This window comes from Osmerus eperlanus, chromosome 19 (genome assembly GCF_963692335.1).
Source record: "Osmerus eperlanus chromosome 19, fOsmEpe2.1, whole genome shotgun sequence".
NCBI classification, from domain to species: domain Eukaryota; kingdom Metazoa; phylum Chordata; class Actinopteri; order Osmeriformes; family Osmeridae; genus Osmerus; species Osmerus eperlanus.
This window is the reverse complement of record NC_085036.1, coordinates 5,995,004-6,014,992: the sequence shown is the minus strand read 5'-3', so window position 1 is coordinate 6,014,992 and position 19,989 is coordinate 5,995,004. Positions and strand designations below refer to the sequence as shown.

Below are 19,989 nucleotides of genomic sequence, written 5' to 3'. Positions count from 1 at the left end.
GTTGCTTAGCGACATCAGCTGATCCGAAGCCTATCGGAATAAAACGTATAGCCTACATACCAGGCAAATATGGATGAGTTTACGATTAACTTTAATATTTTTGGGAAATACGGCGATTTTGATACTTGGTTAAAGGCTGAGTTGTTGCCATCGCCAGAAACAGAATGCCAACAGATGTTGCCATCGCCGTTGCTATGCATGTTCAAAGTCTTTGAAGTTCAACGTCTTTGGCAAACTACTTCTCTGCTGATCAACACTACGAATGGTAACAAATAAATTGTAAAAAGACACTGTGTGAAGTTCTATACATTATCCCTTACATATATATATACATATAACATGGCACCTATATATATATGTAGGTGCCATGTTACTAATACATACTGCATATATCAGTTTGTTTGTTTCTCTGACAAGATGACAAACATGTAGAGTAAAGCAGGATTCCTAGGAGAGCATCACAGCCATGATCAAAACACAGCCATACCACACGGCCTCCACACACAGCTCAACACGCCATCCGAATTGAACCTGCCAGCTCTCCTCTCGGTCAGCAACCGGGTAGACTTCATCCCCGAATTAAGAGGGAGACAGAGACATGGTAAATAGGGGCGGGGAGGGGTGGGGAGGCGTCGGGGGGGGGTTGATGCAGAGTGACATCGCCGATAAGGATTGTGCGTGTTCAGAGAGCCTGATAACCATCGCGCGCCGTGTCTCTCCTGCTCTCTCCTCCTTTTTTTGGGACACATTGATCTAATCAATTGTTCTCTCTCCTTCTCTCTTCTCTTCCCCCCCCCCTTTTCTCCTGTCTGTCTCACTCCTCCTCCGCCTCCCTCTTTCTCTCTGTTTCCTATACCTGCCTGTCCTCTCACTTTCTCCCCTCCCTACTTACCCTCCCCTCCCTCTCTCCCTCCTCCTCATCCTGTGTCGTTTGGTGATTCCAGCGACGGCTTCGAAAAGCAAAATTAGAGGTGAGTTGGGTGGGCATGGTCGTGGCGTAAGCGCTTAGCGATCGCAGTGCCCAGCGATCGTAGCGCCTAGTGATCGTAGCGCCTAGCGATCGTAGCCCTCTCCTCGTCCCACTGTCGATGCCTCTCTAGTGATCATGGCTCTGATCCCTCACCATGGGGCGGGGTCATAGTAGGGGAGCCCCTACTATGACCCCGTGTCTGTCTGTATGTCTGTCTGAATGTATTCCTGTCTGTCTTCCTGTTTGTCTGTCTGTCCTCTCTCTCCCTATCTGTATGTCTTTCTGTTTCCTTGTTTCACCCTGTCTCTGTCTATCTGTCTGGCTCCTTATATGTCTGTCTCCCAGTACAGAAAATGTCAAAACTTCCATCTCATATGTCTCAATTGTCTCATATCACATAAACTCAAGTTCGGAAACGTTATTTCGGTCGATTATTCCTCCCCTTCGTTAATACCAATTGGTATTGTGTTTTAAATTGTTGGAAAGCCTGATTAGTTTACAACGACCTTTACAACGAGGTACAACTTGTAAGGATCGTGCATTCGTGGAATGAGCAACACAGCTAACCGTGTGGGTAGCAGCCCAAACGTTTTGCCATAATCCCCTGCAATATTCTTCTGTTGGTTTTCACTCTCGTTTTGAGTTGCTTGGTGGATTGGATGATTGCACTCTCCCACAGTAATAAGGAAAAAACAACACATATTGGCCATTTTTACACTTTATTCATTTTACACTGTCAGGGACCTCAGTAGCGTGTGGAAGATCCATACGCAGCCACAACAGCTTGGCACCTCCTCCTCATGCTGGTCACCAGCCTGGTCACACACTGCTGTGGGATGGCATCCCATTCCTCAACCAGGATTTGTCGCAAGTCAGCCAACATGTTTGCGTTGGTCACTCTGGCACGTACAGCACGCCCAAGCTGATCCCACTTGAAGCTCAAAACAAGAGTGAATACCAACAGAAGAATATTGCAGGGGATTTTGGCAATTTTTTGAGGGCCGCTACCCACACGGTTAGCTGTGTTGCTCATTCCACTAATGCACGATCCTTACAAGTTGTACCTCGTTGTAAAGGTGACTAATCAGGCTTTCCAACGATATAAAATACAAAATTCCAAATGGTATTATTGAAGGGGAGGAATAATTGACCAAAATAACGTTTCCGAACTTTTTTTGAGGAGTTTACATATAAACCTGTATAAACAAGCAACAAGTATAACAAAACACTCCTCCCCTGTCTGTCTGCTTGTCTGTCTGTTGACTTGCTGCTCGAGTTGTGAATGTCTAGGTCTCATTATCCAACTGCAACATATCATGCTCCTCTCCTCCACCCCCGGCCCCTCTCCCGGCTGAACTCCTCCTCCTGGTGACAGTACAGGAAATCCATACCCCCCACAATGGGTGTAGACTAGACCCCCTCCCTTTTTCAGAGCCGTGTGTGTGAGGACAGTGCTTTGTGAATATGTGTGTGTGTGTGTGGGTGAATAAGCAAGAAGGAGAGAGGTGGAGGGGGGCGGGGGAGAGACACACATAGTGAGAATTGCAAAAAAGTCTCTTCATAACAGTGATGACGTAGTTAGGTGGGATGCGGATATGAGGCTGAATCCAGTGTCCTTTCCTGTTGATTGTTCATTTGGTCTAGACCTGTTTGGACAGTTTCAAGAGGAAGTCCGTGTGTGCGTTTTTGTGGTGTGTGTCTGTGTGTGGTGTGTGTGCGTGTATTGTGTTGGTGTGTAGTGTGTGTGTATGTGTGTAGTGTGTCTGTATGTATGTGTGTTTGTGTATGCCAGAGATAGAAGCAGGTGTCACCATGGTGGTATGACATGTTTTCATACAGTGGTTTCCACTCAACAAAATCCCCCAGAGCAGTGGTACCTGCCACACACACGTATGTGTGTGTGCATGTGTGTGTGTATGTGTGTGTGTGTCCTCTATGCAGAGGTAACTGAAGCCTCCCCCGGGGTTTTTTATTAAATTTGTTCACAGCATGAAATTGTTCCAGCTTGTTATTAATACAGCAATATTCATCCTTTTCCTTTGAACCTCATGTACAAAACACATCTCTCTCTCTATCTCTGTCTCTCTATTCATTTCAAATTAGCGTCATTGGCATGACAAACAGGTGTTTACACTGTAAAAGCATTAGTAAAACAAACATACAGGTACAAATCCTTGCTTTCTTCCCTCACATTTTCTCTCTCTCTCTCTCTCTCTCTCTCTCTCTCTCTCTCTCTCTCTCTCTCTCTCTCTCTCTCTCTCTCTCTCTCTCTCTCTCACACACACACACAGTTATTTAAAGATAAATTGTGAAACAAATTCAAAGAAATGTTACACACAGGAGACAGTTATTTACCTTGGGAAATCAAACCCGAAAATCCCCAAAACGTAAGCAAAGTTTCAAACACACGAGAGTAATTAAAAATCTGATTTTTATATGTAGATTTTTGATTTGGTGTTAACTTTATATTATTTGTTGTTGTTTCTGACTGACTCTCTCACAGCCTGACAAACCGTGATGTGCAAACTAAACCACCTTTGGAGAACTTTTAAGCATAGGACAAACATTCCCTCTAACCTTTTCTCATCAAACAGAAACTTCTCTTCTTAGCACAAATCAATAGAGAGTGAAATGCATTATGTAGAACCTCTGGGAAAGGCTGTTTTTAAGAGGCTAGTCAATCTGTGATGGAGGAATAGAAGGAAGGAAGAAAGGAAGGGAAGAAGGAAGAAGGGAGTGAGCTAATATCCCAGTAGAAGGCCAGAAACGACATGAAAACTGGCCAGTACGAGCCCAGTACCAACCCCAGTACCAGCCCAATAACAACCCCAGTACCAACCCCAGTACCAGCCCAGTAACAACCCCAGTACCAGCCCAGTAACAACCCCAGTACCAGCCCAGTACCAGCCCAGTAACTACCGTAGTACCAGCCCAAGAACAACCCCAGTAACAGCCCAGTAACAACTCCAGTACCAGCCCTGTACCAGTCTAGTACCAGCCCAGTAACTACCCTAGTACCAGCCCAGTACCAATCCAGTACCAGCCCAGTAACTATCCCAGTACCAGCCCATTACCAGCCCAGTAACAACCCCCCCAATCTTGGCCCAGTACCACCCAGCTCTACCCCCCCCCCCTCCAGCAAGGCCTGCATCCAGCCGTGTGTGAAGGTCAAGGTCTCCAGGATCTCCAGGCTGTGTGCTGCTCTCCAGCATGCCTGAGCGGCAAGCACTCCTCCAGCCTCCTGTCTCTGACTCAGGCCTGCCGCCCTGGAGCAGCATGCCTGAACAGGGCTGGACGCTCGGAGGAAAAGGTCATCGCGCTCTGCTCCTCTCAAAGTAAAGGCCAAGGCTTAGAGAGGGTCGGAGGCACTCAGGTTCTCTCTCCTGTGTGTGTGTGTGTGTTGGAAGGGTTGCCGTTAGATATGTTTGCGCGTGTGCTGTACTGCGGTGGGTGATGAATGTTGAGGGTGTAAAACTAGCGTGTCAGGGGGAGGGAGGGGGGGGGGTTGAGGTGTTTCCAGTATCACAGCCCCATGTGCTGTGAAGAGACTGTTGATTCCCGACCCCCCCTGTTTGGAATGGACCGACCCAGTCTCTCAGACAGACGTTCGCGCAGGCGGGAACGAGCTAGCGAAAATGTGATGACATGCAACGTCATGAAACAGGAAGTAGGTATAGAGTACGTAGTGCTTAGAGTATCATATAGAAACACTCTACACTCTACAAGTGTAGAGTGTATGAGAGTATAGGATAGAAGATAGTATGCGTGTACAGTATGTGGTATATAGTATGTGTAATATATCAGAAGTTGACAAACTTGCATATCAAAAACAATGGCAGTGGCAGTTGTCATGTGGACAAAAAATATTTTGTCCACATGAAGTGAATGTCCCTTAACTTATAAATCACATCATGAATACACATACTCATACTTTACACATGCTTTTGTTTTTGTAAAATATCAAAGAGAAAGTAAGAAGAGAAGAAGAGAGAGAAGCCTGGTCTACCTCCAGGGCTAGTGTTCAGACCACGGTCAATTAGAATGACTCGACAAAATCAAAAGCCTGTGGGGTATGGAGAGCAGCGGAGGACTACGGGAGGAAGAGAGGAAGGCGGTCAAAGTGGAAGAGGAGAGAAGAAAGATGTGAAAAGAGGGCCCCCAAAAAAACGAGAGAGAGAGGCGAGATTGGGGAAGCATCTGAAAATGAGAAACCGAGAAAGAGCCAGAGATGGCCTTGCCTCGGGGCCAGGACGGATGAAAAGGGCAGAGAAGGAGAGGAAGAGAGGTGAAAGAAGAACAGAAATGGGTGGATGGGGGGGGGGGGTGGCGGCTGTGAAGTACGGAGGGTAGAAGGGAGGGAGGGAGAAGACTCGAGGAGGAGAAGGATACGAGGGATGGTGGGAGAGGGGAGGTGAGCTGAGGAGAAAGCTAATTTTAGCCATGGAAATCAGGGGACGACAGACAGCTGCCTCCGTCCCACGGGAGACGCATTTCAATCAGGCACGGGTGGCCGGCGGGAAGGGTGGAAGGACCCATTCCGCTGGCCAATTAGGCACTCACAGGAGATCGGAACATGCCGGTGTCCTAATAGAACTGTCACCCTAGTCTGTCACTCCCTCCGGACACATAGGGAGACAGAGCAAGAGATGGAGGAGATGGAAGATAGAAAGAGAAAGACACAGAGGGAGAGGGGGGGGAGAGGGAGAGAGAGAGAGAGAGAGAGAGAGAGAGAGAGAGAGAGAGAGAGAGAGAGAGAGAGAGAGAGAGAGGGGGAGGGGGAGGGGGAGAGAGAGAGAGAGAGAGAGAGAGAGAGAGAGAGAGAGAGGGAGAGGGAGAGGGAGAGAGAGAGGGAGAGAGAAGAAAAGTCCCCATCTGAAATGTTCGACGCCAGCCCCTGCTAAACACAGATTTGACTTTTCGTTTTGAAAACATAGGCCAACAGACAAACATTGATTCGGAGAACATCGTCGGAAATGAAGCGTGTCGCCGGTGCGTTTGCGTCTCCCACTGTTTGCTTCGAAACAACGGCGAGCCTTCATCATGTCCCCGCTCTGAAGAGAGCGCCAATTGGAAGATATAGAGAAGGATTGTTCTAGACCTGAATGACTGTAACCTTGCCTGGTCACTCCAATGCATCTTGACTGTATGTGTGTATGTGTGTGTGTGTGTGTGTGTGTGTGAGAGACAGGGGGGGAGAGAGAGAGAGAGAGAGAGAGAGAGGGAGAAAGAGAGATGGAGGGAGGGAGAGAACGACGACGAGGGAAAGAGCGAGGGCGCAGGAGAGCGGTAAATCGCTGGCAGATCATGCGTCATGCAAAACCTTCATGAATAAAACATTCGCGCCTCCCGTAGCCGGGATCCATTTCTCTCCCTTTTCTCGTTTCTCCTCCTCCTCCTCCCCCCCCCCCCCCCCCCGCCATCTCTCTCACGGGCTGTTAACCTTACGAGACCTTCATCAACACCGCAAATGACCCGTACTCCTCGACTCACCTCGCCCATCCTCCCGCCCTCCTATTGGCTCAGCTGCGCGCGTGTGTGTGTGAGTCGGTTTATCTAGGGGGAGGAACTGATTACAATGTCTTATTAACGTTATTAATCCAACGCCGAAACCAAGGAGACAAAGACAGGGACACCATACCAGCCCCCATGGTGTTTTGACAGGAGATGGGTTTTAATACTCCTCTATCTCTTCTCTGTCTCTCTCTCTCCGTTCTGGCTCTCCTCCTTTCCCTACTCCTCCCTCTGTCTCGCTCCAGGAGCTCTCCATGGTCCTGAACGTTGGTTCGGAGGTTAGCCAAGGATAAGCGTTCTCAATCCCCCGTAGCTTTCTCTCTCTCTCTCTCTTTTTCTCTCCCCTTTTCTCCCTTTCCTTTTCCCAACTTCCCTGGCCCTCCCTCTTCATCGCTCCGCGTCCCCTCTCCTCACTCCCCCCCCCCCCCCCCCCCATACCACAGGCTCCTCCAGCATGTGTTGCCTCCTCTTCTTACACAACAGCGCAGTCCGTGGTCCTGGTAGCCCGTCTGCCTAGGGCTGGTGTCCTGGGGATGACAGGGCAGGCTAAAGCTAAAGTCAGCACGGGGAGTTCGATGGAGATTCAAATGAGTTTCACCAAGTGCTGTCTTTTTTTTCTCTTTTTTTTTTTCCTCCGAGGATGTCGCGGAAGTAAGAGTCGTACATCCACACGTGCTCACGTGTGGGCTCTAATTGGTCTCCCCGGTGTAGTGGAGGTGTGTGTGTTGGGCTTCGGGCCACCAGGCCCCTGCCTCGTCTGTGTAGGGGCCAATTTAGCTCCCAGTAGACTCCTGGTGGGAGTTAAACACTCAGGGTCAGCAATTAGGCTGCTTAGCTGGCCACTTTGGAGAGATGATCGTCTTTTCCTCACTCTCTCTCTCTCTCTCTCTCTCTCTATCTCTCCCTCTCCATCTTTCTTTTCTCCCTCTTCCCTCTCCCTTTCCTTTCCTCCCCCCCCCCCCCCCCGCTCTCTCACCGCTCTTCCCATCCCCCCCCCCCCTCCCCATGCCCTCTGTTCGGGCTCCGTTTGATTTCCTGTTTGGTACCCTCTGGTCGTGGTCGCTCACCGCCCGCCTCTTTTTTCTCCCCCCGCCTCCACCCTCTCTCTGCCCCTTTTACCTCCCCCCCCTCCCCCCGGTGCAACAGGAAGCAGCGGCCAGCACCCCCTGGTCCAGAACATGACGGTGACGGAGGGAGGCACGGTCAACATGACCTGCCGCGTGGAGTACAACGACAACACCTCCCTCCAGTGGTCGAACCCGGCACAGCAGACGCTTTTCTTCGGAGACAAGAAAGGTGAGTTTGCCTGTCCTGTGTGTGTGTGTGTGTGTGTGTGACGTGCTAGCTTGACTCCTGGCTGACACGCGCGGACACGTACTGTAAACGGGTGGTGGTCGTGGCTCGTGCTGAATGTGTTATGGTGGCAAATGCATCCTAAGCTAGCCGCGCGGGTCCCAATGTGTCCTGGACTGTGGCTACTTACCCATGCACCCTACATACACACACACAATTGCGGGAGAGTGTGTCAAATCCGGTGTCTGTTTTTCCGCCCCCCAGACCCTGCCTTGCCTTTCACACATATCTGTGTGTGTGTGTGCGGGTGTTTCTGTGAACAAATGTGCACATGTGCATGAATGTGTGTGTGTATATTTGTGTGTGTCTTCCTCCCCACCCGTCCCCTCCCTCATTCTCACCCCCCCCCCCCCCCTTCCAACACCCCCCTTCACGACACCCCTCCCCCCCAACATCCCCCCCAACATCCCCCCCGGCAACCCCACACGCACCTGCTTGTACAAATGGCAACAGAATGAACCCATTTTCACTCTCATCCCCTGACAGTATCTCGCCCCCCCCCCCCCCCACACACACACACACACACACACACACACACACGCAGCACGTCAGCCAGACTAGGCTCTAACTGGAACACTTGGCTGCGACAAGCATCCCGTACCGCGGGGCGTCCCTTTCCAGCTGTGTGTCTCCCCCCCCTCCCCCTCCCCCCCCCCCCCCCCCCCCAGGGCAAACAGCTGCAGAAGGCAATAGGCAAGGGTTCAAGCATACAGCTTCGAGTGGGGGAGAGGCTGGGGGGGGTCTGGGGGTAGATGGGAAGGGGGGGGGGGGTGTGGGCGGAATGCTCCCAGGGTAGACCAGGAAGTGGAAGAAGCTGAAAGTTGGTTCTCCCCTCCCCTCCCTCTCCTCCCTCCCCTCCCTCCCTCCCCCCCCCCCCCCCCCGCCCCCTCTCCCTCCCCAAAAATAGAAAAACCGTGTTGATAGGCCGGCCTTTGGGGGCCACATGAAAGAGATGTTCAGATGTTCACTTCACCTCGTCTGGAGTCGGATCCTGGCATCTCCGCGCTCCTCAACACTTTTCTCGGGCTGAAAAAACACGCCAATATGGAATCTGGGAGACACGCACACATCTACACACGTACACACACGTACACACACGCGCACACATATAGTACCCCAGAGCTACAGCACTCCTGCCAGCAGCTGTTGCTGTATCTTTCACTCTGTGCTCATTAGACCAACAAATTAGATCTTATAGTCAAACGAGGAAGCCAGGGATGTTAGAGGAATGAAATTGTGTTTTATCTTACTTTATGCAATTATGTATGCATGTACAATATGTACTGTCTGTGTGATTGTACGGTGTGCATGTATTGAATGCATAATGTATTTATGGGCACCGTATGTATTTATATATGTATTGATATATGTGTAGGCACATTATGTATCTCTGTATGTGGGTGGATGTACTGTTTGTTCTAGAGTTGGAGGGAAGATTCTTTTCACGCCACTGTTGTCAACGATACGTCAGATGTAGATTTCTCCGACTTCAGCATTTCAATAGAGAAGCGCAGTATTGAGATGACTTTGAGTTTAGTCTTTTCATTTGATTGTTTCGGAAAGCATTGTAGCTATCATTTTGTTGTGTACTTTTGTTGATGTAAAGATTTTCTTCCGGCACAAACTGTACTTTCCCACTCAATCTCAAACACGCCCCAATGCCCAATCTGTTCCCAAATGTGATCCCTGATCTCACATTGCCTCTTCCACGCAACACCCTTTAAACCAAAACTCAGGGTTGTTATTTGGTTGTTTTCAGGGCTAGTGAAGTTATTGTACCCTGGGATTGGAGCTGTATAAGTTTAACATTAACAAGTATGAATCACACACCCTCGTAAATGTCCGCATTAAGCACGTACCCGATTTATACACTCCTCTCTCCTTATTCGGCGGTGTGTTAAAGTGCTATGCATTGAAGCACTGCCCTTATGTGTGTGTGTGTGCCTGTGTGTGCCTTGACCCTTTTTCAACCCATTTGCCTCATACAATAGGGTTAGTAGAGTGTTATGGCGTTATGTAAGAGATGCAGGAGTCAGTGACCTGTCAGATGGCTGAGCGGTTAGGGAATCAGGCTATTAATCAGAAGGTGGCCGGTTTGAGGGGTCGGGGTGGCCTTTTTTGTTCTGTTCCCTAGGGAAGAAGGGGGGGGGTCCAACTGTAGAAAGGGCTGTCCGAGGCTGAGGGAAGGTTCCGGAAGCAGAGATTCGGACGGAAGATCTGCCTGTTTGAAATGCTTCATCCAAGCTGCGATTGGGCTGATCTGGGCCGTTAGAGAAACAACAGGTGCCGTGAGGGGCGGGGGGCGGGGGGCCGGGGGGGACCTGCCACTGTTATTGGCTGCTGGCTGGTTCCTGGTTTTCACAGGAAATAGGGTCGTTATTACTGTGGGTCTTGAACGCAGCGCCCGGAGACTGGAAAAGAGGCGGCGTACTGGAACTTTTATTACTGCTAGAATTATGGTGTGTGCCTGTGTGTGTGTATGTGGATGTGCCTGGGCGCGTATGTGTGTTCGTGTTCGTGTGCCATCAGTGTCCCAAGTTGGGAAGAAGTGTTAGAACAACTTCTAAAAATGGCGACGATTATCAAAGAGTCTTTATTCCCTGGCACCATGGCCATTGCTTAGCGTCTGTACAAACCAATGTTCCCAAAATGGCCTCCGTTCTGCCTGAATATGTATTCTAGCTGTGAGGAGGGATTTCACTTCCTCACACTTCAGACGCTTGTGAACGCGGTGGGCGGGCTCAAATTAATTTCCCATGATGCCTGTTGGGAGAGAAAGAGGGGGGGGGGGGCAGAACATGATTTTTGCTGTACACAGGGGGGAAAAAAGGAACTCAGAATACAATAGCTTAGTCTTTTAGCTGACTTGTGACAGCTTGTCCATGGCTGTGTCCTTCCGGAAGAATCCCGCCAAGACCACCCCACACTCTCAAGTCTCTCCTACGTGATCTCTGCTTGGATACTTCTACGATGGGTTTATCATTTTCAATCGAGTGGCACATTGTTGGCAGTCGGCAGAATTGTCATTGGGTCCCTGGGGTCAGGTGACGCGCGTTACGCAACTATTTGTTTTTACTTTTTATGCCGCTTTGACGTTTTCGCAACGCATCCGAGAAACGGATGAGAGGTGTGTGTTTTCTGGTCGGCACGGCGAGGCGGCGAAGGGTTAACAAATTATGCGCTCGGAAGAGTCGCCGCGGGGCATCGTTTCATTGCTCTGTTTAGAGGCCCGCCCATGCTGAATGCTGATTGGATGGGCAAGTGGCAGCGGCCCGTAGCTCTTATGACCCCCCCCCCCCCTTTTCCCAGTCCCGACTCTGACAAATGCTGACAGCATTTTCCGAGAGCATCTGGGAAAATGCCAGTTTGGAGGCTAGCGTACACCCAGCCACCCGCACCTTCCTCTCTCTATCTCTCCCCCCAGTACGGTGAGTGTTTCTGGGGCAGACGGGCTGGTCCGGGGGCCCCTGTTCCCAGGGCCTGGTGCTGACAGTGATGGATCTTCAGAGCTGTAGGCAGGGAGTCTGTCTCTATCTCTCCCCAACTCTTGTTTTTTTGTATTCTTTCTATTTCTCTCAGTCTCTCTTGATCTCTTATTCATCTCTCCTTCCCTTTAAGTATATATAGTATCTGAAACCCTCACCTCCTCCCTCCCCCCCCCCCCCCCCCGTCCTCCCTAAATAGGGGTTGACATGGTCTTATTACAGCGTTTTCTTGGATTTCTAGCGCTTCTCTTCTACAGCCGTTTGATGTTCGGGGGAGGCAGTGGGGGAGAGGCGGGTGGGAGGCGAATGGGGGAGATTCACCTTGCAGACGTTTAGTCTGATGAAAGAGTATTTGACGTCCACCCCCTCACATCCCCACCCTCACTGCCCCCCCCCCATCCCCCTGCCCCCCCCCACACACACACACACCCACACCCTTCTAAGGTGTTTCTGAGAGCTGGGGAGAGAGGGGCCTGTTTGAATTGCAAATGCCTCTCTCTCCCCTAAGTAGCAGATTTTGTCCTTATTCCATCACTTAAGCGGCGTGGGGGTTTGAAGCTGGGCCCAGCAGGCGGGCGTGCAGATGAGCGCTGGGCAAAAGGGATTCTCACGTTCAGACGATCCACAGAAAGAGAGGAGTATTGCTTTACAAATTGGCGGGTAATTTCATTGAATTCAGCACTTGTTAATAACCCCCTTTTTTTCCCCTCTATACCGATATGGTCTAAAAGAAGAAAAAAAAACGTAATTACGATGAATTTGGTATTCCCCCGTTAGAAGGGGTGGTCTGTGTAATTACTTTGTAGGCTGAATATGAATAGGTCTTTTGTGTGCTACATGTGAACAACCCTACTGTATATGTAGTTCTGCTCGGCTCGCTCTATCTCTCTTCCCTGGGTCCCTCCCTCCATTCCTCCATCCCTATCCCCCACTTTCCATCCCTCCCCCTTCCCCTCCTCCCATACTAACCCCTCCTTCCATTCCTCCATCCATCCATACATCTCTCCTCTGTCCATCTGTCCATCCCTCCCAGTCATCCTCCCTCCATCAATCCCTTCCGCTCTCCACCACATCAATCCCTCCCTCCCTTCCTTCATCCCTCCTTCTCCTTTGTCTCCCCCAGGGCTAAGTTGACACACCTGCTGTACTCTCCATCTTTCCTCCGGAGTGTAATTACTCCGCTACGCAGTACACTGTAATTACACACACACACGCACACACACACGCACACACTCGGGAGAAGCAGTGGAGCAGGGACACACACCCGGGGCACCTGCCCCAGAGATCCAGAATCGCAGCATTAGCATGTCGTGGGGATGGTGGTTCTGGCCTCCCCAGGCTAGACGCTGGGGAGTGTATCTGCCTCTTGCTCTCCTCCCTCTGCCTAGTTCTCCTTCTCTCTTTTCTCTCTCTCTCCCTTTCTCTCTCTCTTGATCTCTCCCTATCTCAAATGCTCTATGTCTATAGGACACCACCTGATCTATGCAAACGATCCTTCGATAATGCCTTCCCTCCCTCCCTCCCTCCCTCCCTCCCTCCTGAACCCTTTCTCCATGTCTCCCACGTGGCGTAAGGCAGGGCTTCCAGACGAAGCTACGCCTCCTCCACCTTACCTTACCCTCCGCCGCTCTCCATCCATCCATCCAACCTCCCCTCCCCGTCCCCGTGACCACGAGATCGCTGACGTCATCCGTCTGAAGGGTCCCATCTGGGATCCGGGTGTCGGATGGGCGGTTTACCGGAGAGGTCAAAGGGGTTTTTTGACATCAGAGTTACTAATGAATATGGAACCAGAACTGGTCCCCGTGATCAAATATTCCGCCTGGCTGAATCAATTTGCCCGTGTGAGTGTGTGGGAGAGAGAGAGGGGCAGGGGAGGAGGTTTGGGGAGGGGGGGGGGGGTGTAGAGGGGAGAAGTAGGGGAGGGAAGAAGTGATGGGGTGTAACAGAGATAGAGAGAGAGGTAGGAGAGATGAGAGAGTGAGGGGATGGGGAAAGAAGGGGAGGTGGAGAAAGAGGGGATACAGGAAGAGATGGGGTGAGGGAGGGAGGGAGGGGGGGAGGGAGGGTTGGAGGGAGGGAGGGAGCGATTCCCCGGGTTGTTCAGACATTCCACCGCCCCCACGCTCACATCCTACCCGACGAGACTTTGAAAGCTTTCATGCATTCAGAACGCATTCACCAAGAGTAAAGCTGGAGAGGGCTTTCGAAAAAGTTCTCCCGAAAGAAAATATGGAGAAGAAAAAAAAAAAAGATAGCAGAACCTTACAAGGAACTTTTACTGGAAGATGGCCGTGTTATTTATTTCCTGGAAGAGAGGCGTCAGAAGACTTTTCATATCAGGCGGCCGATTGGTACAGAAGTTTTGTCTGATAGAAAAGTTGTCGTCTGTAAATCTGAGTAGATCCCAAACTACTTCCCCCCTCCCCTTCCTCCCTCCTTCCGACAAGGGCCATAAAATAACAGTGCGGGGTGGGCGAGGAGGGGTGGGGGAGGAAGAAAAGCGAGGGAACGCGGGGCCGAGATGGAGGAGGGGAGGAGAGGAGTTAAGGAGGCGTTTTACAGGGCTTCTCGGCCCTCTGTCAAAAACCCTTTCAAGGTCGGAGCCGAACTCTCTCCGCCCTTGAGCTCCGCTCTTCTGAGGCCTTTGGGCTCAAGCTTTGTCTGAGTAGGCCTTATCACTTATTGGCTGCGAACACAAATACAGGGAAACGTGTCCTTAACTATCATCCTTTTCGCAATCCCAGCATCCCTCTGTCTCTCTATACTTATGTTTGTCCCTATTCGAGATAAACGCTCCCTCTCTCTGCCTCTCGCTCTCGGCGCAGACCACCAGGCGAACACACACACAGCACACACACAGGGAAGAGGGAGCGGTTGCTTTGCGAGCGCCCCACGTTGCCTAGGGACCCCTCCGAACAGGTGTCGTCCACACGAGCCCGCTTCCCCGCGGCCAGCCGGGTGAACGAGACTCGCCGTCTCGCCGCTCCGCCCCCGGGCTACTCGGAACACGGCGTCTCGTCGCCTCTGTGGGTCTGCGCGTGTCCCGCCCCGGCAGCTTTCGGTAGCCCCCCTCCTCCCCCCCCCCCCCCCTCCGCCCTTTCCCACCGACTGCCGACAAAGCGCGATGGAGGGATGATTGGTACGGGGTTTTAGCGCCGCACACCTGTTAGCCTGGTCGGATGGAGGTTCGCCAGGGAGGGTTTAAAACGGGGGTGTGGAGGAGGCGGGGGGTTGTTTAGCCGGCCGGGCCACGGTAGGATCCAGGGGGAGTTCTTTATCTGCCGTCGGGATCAATCTCTCTGTAATGAACATATTTGACCCAGGACGGCCCTTCCTGTTTCCTGCGCCGAGCTGTCTCTCCTCTACCCCGCGCGCTAATCTCACACTCGCGACGTCATGGTGGCGTTCCGGTGACTATACTCTTCACAAACACGCGCACACAGACAGACACGCACACACTTTTGGTCTGCACTGTCACTTTTCGGTAAGATTCAATCTTCTCGTCTGAGTCCTAAGTCTGAAGCGTGCTACTTATCGTAACCATCACTGTCCAGGCAGATTGCTGGCAGGCTTGGGTCAGCCACTATGTGTAATCTCATCGTCAAATAAGTGGGATGCACTTCGTAATGAAAGTGATGGATCGGTCCTGTAGTGCTTTTAGGTACCAACTGTGATGCGAATCAAATTCACCTCGCTGACTTTCAAATAATTTCAATTTAATCTGTGTCATCGGCCCAGGACTGAGAGGAAGAGGAGGAAGGAGAAGAGAGAAGGAGGAGGAGAAGGAGAAGGAGGGAGGATGAGCGGGGTGGAGAAGGAGGGAGAGACAACAATGAGCGATAACAAGGAGAGAGAAAGAGGAAAGGCGACAAGGGAAGAAGGAGAGGAGGAACAGACGAGAGTGATGGGTGAAGGAAGAGAAGAATGAGGAGGAGAAAGAGGCCAGAGTGTGTGTGTGTGTGTGTGTACATATATACTATACAGTCTACCTATAGGACAGTAACTATAAGGTAGCTATACACTCTATAGCTTCTGTCTGTCCACCTCCAGAGACAGAGAGACAGCTAATGAAGGTTGTTTGAGCCTAGACATCCTGCTGGACTCTCTGCTATGCTCTCTCACACACACATACACGCATAAAAGAAACTCATTTCTGTCACGCAATGAATCTTCGCGACCCAATTACAGTGTGGGGCGCCACACACTGAGCTCAAACACGCACACACACACGCACACAAACACACAAACACACAAACACACACAAACACACAAACACACACACACAAACACACACACACACAAACACACAAACGCGCCCATAAGTATCCACATAATAAGACACACATACAGCGTGCACTCTGATAGTGTCCCACACATCATACACCTATATGACACACGCACACGGCACACACACTTGCACACAGTTTGCCGTCTCCGCAGTGCCTCAGTCCCAGGTGGGCGATCGGACGGGGAGACAGAGAGCTGAGGAACAGTCACACAGGGACCACATCCACCAGAAATGGATCCGCGCAAATTTGCACATTTCTCATTATAAGAACTGTGTCACCCGGATAAGCAAACAATGTCTAGAACACCTGCCATAGTTCTGGAACTCTCTCCGTCTGCCATCTGTCTCTGGGGAGACCGGGGGTTGGATGGGGGGGGGGGGGGGGGGTACATTCTGTCTTCTTCCCGCAGTGGTAATCACCCCCCCCCCCCCACCCTCCCCCCCGCCCCTCGATCCCCCGGAGTTGGAATACACATACTGTGCTTTTGTCTGAAAATACCCAAGCTGCATTAGTGGACACACAAGAGCCCACCCGTATGTTTACACAGACACACACACACACATATAAAGTGGTCGCAAACACATGTAGGCGAAAGCTAACACACAAACGGTGGGGGATGTTGGGTGTGTGTGTGTGTGTGTGGGGGGGGCATGAGTGCCTACAGGTGCCTCTGCGTGGAAAAAGATTCTGCAGATACAGCCGTCTCTGCCAAGTGCTCATCCAGCAACGCCAGGCAATTAGTCCTAGGCCTCACAGCGCTCAACTGTCTTAATGGCTCGCCTCTCCTTCTTCTCTCTCTCTCTCTCTCTCTGTCTCTCACTGTCAGGCGTTGGTTAGCATGTGCGCATGGCCCTGTACAGCCACAGTGGGCGTTTATGCTGTCGCACCTGCGGCAATGTGCTTAGATGACACAGCGCTTTTGTTGTCAGAGGGGGGCTGTGTTTACGAAACTTCCCGACGACAGTGAGGTTCTGTAAACAGTGCACGGTCAGCTCCCTCCGTAACTGGGGTCCCGGTTTTCGTGTTTTGGGGGCGAAATTCAGATGGGCAGGGGTTTTGTTTTTAAGAAGAAGGTCTTTTGGATATGTGGTTAGTCTCTCATCTCTACTCGTGCCCTTAGTCAGAACGGATGGAATTGGATGAGAAGGAGGATGAGAGGAGAGAATGTGGTGGAGAGGAGAGGAAAGGGGAGAAGAGAGAAGAGGAGAAGGGAGGGGAAAAGGACCAGAGAAAGTCTACATTTCATGTTTTGGGATATACAAACCTAAGCATTGCAGTGTTTCACATAGCTGCAGGGGTTACTGAAGTGTCAGGCTGGGTTATGTACGTGTGTGTGTGTGTGCAGCAACTACATGTGTGTATGTCTATTTGCGCCCTTGTGTGAACGTGCATGTGCGTGCTTGCTTGTGTGTGTGTGTGTGTGTGCACTCGGTGTCACAGGGAGTTAGTGATCCAAAACAGCCTTGGGAAGCCTCCCATCACAGTAGATATACGTACCCCCCAGGACCCCCAGGCGGTAGGCCCTCAAGGCCAGGGGCTAGATTTATGCACCCCCCCCCCCCCACCACCACCACCACCCTCAGGGCACTTGGGAAGGAAATATGTTGAGATGGGCTCCTTCAATACGATGGAAATTCCTCCCTGTTGCTGTCCAAAAAAGAAAAAACAACCAAATAGATCAAACCTGAGCTAAACAAACTGCAAGGTTAAAGGTTACTCACAGAGATGAATAAATGAGGGTAGAACATGTGTGTGTGTGTGTGTGTTCACAGGCTCACTACTGTACAGTAGTACCGATTTCCTGCGGTACGCCACAATTCCCTCTTGGGCAGGATGACAGTGCACTACACTGTCCCCGATCGGGTTGTCTTTAGCATAGCCCCTTCTCTCCCACCTCCACACATACATACATACACACACACTTTATCACCCCCACCAGCCCACACACACATACAGCACACACACCACACACCACACACACTCCCCAGGCTACAGATATGTCATGCAACATATCAGCATGTCACGCCTGCTAGCGCTTTACATGCTGAAGATAACCGGAGCAGTGAGGGATGGACAGAACAAATGAAAGAATAAACGAGATACTGTTGCAAGAGAGAGAGAGAGAGAGAGAGAGAGAGAGAGAGAGAGAGAGAGAGAGAGAGAGAGAGAGAGAGAGAGAGAGAGAAAGAGAGCAGTTGTCATTTAGACAAACAGATGAGACTGTGGAAGCGCTACTGTCATTTATTCGTTTACCCAGAGCCAGCAAAGCGAAAGCCATCCGTCGCTTTCCAGAAAGAATGACGTGAGATTGGAAAAAATGATATATATAGTATATATACATATATGTATATATACTATATATTTAAAGCGTCTGTGTTTTTTGTCTATTCTCTGTCTGTGTGTGTGTGTGTGGGTGTGTGTGTGTGTGCGTGCGTGTGTGTGTGTCGTGATCATGAAACCGTAGCATCCCGTCCTGTGTGTATTGATAAAACTACAACACGTTTCATGTAATGCTGGGGTATTATAGATATTAACTTTGGCTCTGTAAAAAATCGGTCAAACACCCCCACAAACACACGCACAGACATCCCTCCAGAATCCGTTTACCCGGCCGCGCAATATGAAAGCTGTCTGACAGACGACGCTTTGAATTCTCACATTGTCTGGAGTTGCTGGAACAACGGTACTTTCTCAATGAAGGAAGGTTAGGAGGGAAGAGGCAGACAAGGCCAAGGACAATATCTCCCTGAAAGTGAGACCCAGCTGAGCTCTCATCCTCAGCCGGGGGAACAGTCGTTCAGGGTCCAGTGACCTCAGCCTGCCTCATCATGTTCTGTCCCGGACCTGCAATCTTCAGACACGGCCACATCACAAAATACCTCGAGCTTACATCCCGGAACTAAAAATAAACACGCCTACGAAAGGTTCAAAACAGCCCATTTGAATCTGACAGGGAAAAAGGTCTTGGTTGGATTTTCCTTTGAAAAGTGAAAGGTGTCAGCTCTCTTTCAGGCAGACTAGGCTGGGGTTCTTCAGGCCAATCCTTTCATTCAGATGGAGGTGAAGAGGAGAGGGGGCTGTGCGACTAGACAGGGTCCTGTGGAAAAGAAAGAGAAAGGGATAAAAGACGAGAGAGAGAGTTAGAGAGAGAGAGAGAGAGAGAGAGAGAGAAGGTCTTTCCATTCAGATTCTTTCTCTGTACTTGTCTCTCTCCATCTCTGTTGTAGCACCTACAATACAAGACCCCGGTGTGTGTCTGTGTACATCTGTGTGTGTGTGTGTGTGTGTGTGTTTGTGTGTGTGTGTGTGCGTGCGTGTCTCAGCTCTCTGAAGCCAAGCTGTACAGTAAACTATGGTTATCTTCAAAGGGAGTGGGTGATAAGGGTTTAGATAGATGTGCCCCCCCCCCCCCTCTCTCCCCCTTTGAGAGAGAGGACCATGCAGGCGGCATACAAAGTGACTGCTTGACCCAAAAGAAAACTTCTCCAGGCGGACTGATGTCTGAGGAGCCTTCGCCGCCGCCGCCCCCCCACCCACGATCCACCCTCCCTCTCTGGCTCATCACCCCTCAACCCCCCCAAAAAAGAGACGCTTTATCTTCTTTTTTGGGGGGGCCTGGCCCGTCTCAGAGGATAGGCATTGAAGAGCTGAAGAAGGTTTTTGTGTTACGGCTACGCATCCACACACACACACCCAAACCAACCCACTCCTGCACCCCTCTTCCCCTCCCTCTCCCCGTACCCCTCCCCTCAGCTTCCTGATGATCTCTTACCAGTCTCGGGAGCGGCTAGCATAGCGTAGTCCTGCTTTTGTGCGGGCGTGCGAGAGCGCGCCGCATGGAGTCTAGGAGGGAGGCGCGCCGTGGCCTCTCGTCTCTGGGTCAGCAGGGCTTGACCTCTTTAGAACGGCCCTCTCCTCCTGGCGCGTAAAGAGCCCCTTGTAAATCACACGCTAATCATGTCAGCATCACTAAGGTAGCACTCCTCCAAAGTCAAGGCCACTGTAATGACCACCTCTGCAGCCAGGAGAGAGAGAGAGAGTGTGTGTGTGTGTGTGTGTGTGTGTGTGTGTGTGTGTGTGTGTGTGTGTGTGTGTGTGTGTGTGTGTGTGCGTGTGTGTGTGTGTGTGTGTGTGTGTGTGTGTGTGTGTGTGTGTGTGTGTGTGTGTGTGAGTGTGTGTGTGTGTGTGTTGAAGAGCCTGACCCCTGGGTTTATTGTAAGGTGTGCGACATAAATACTCCTTAAGCGAATCAGAGACCCATCCATGAGCACCTTTCCATGCAGTCTCCCACACACACACACACACACATACACACATTTGATGGAGAGAGTGAGAAGCCAGGGTAAGTAGCCTTGGGTGTTTTTGATTCAATTCTATT

At 50.9% G+C, this 19,989-nt stretch overlaps 2 protein-coding genes across 2 annotated transcripts in view; both read left to right on the top strand.

Moving 5' to 3' along the window:
* Positions 1-2,746, top strand: part of proser1 (proline and serine rich 1) — a 246,665-nt gene extending 243,919 nt beyond the window's left edge. Inside the window, exon 13 of the mRNA XM_062484909.1 lies at positions 2,729-2,746. The gene's annotated coding sequence lies outside the window, so the exon portion shown is untranslated. The remainder of the gene's footprint in view (positions 1-2,728) is intronic.
* cadm2a (cell adhesion molecule 2a) overlaps positions 1-19,989 on the top strand; it is a 115,450-nt gene that overhangs the window by 77,313 nt on the left and 18,148 nt on the right. The window contains exons 2-3 of the mRNA XM_062486239.1: positions 945-971; positions 7,628-7,777. Coding sequence (XP_062342223.1) covers positions 945-971; positions 7,628-7,777 — 177 coding nt within the window. The remainder of the gene's footprint in view (positions 1-944; positions 972-7,627; positions 7,778-19,989) is intronic.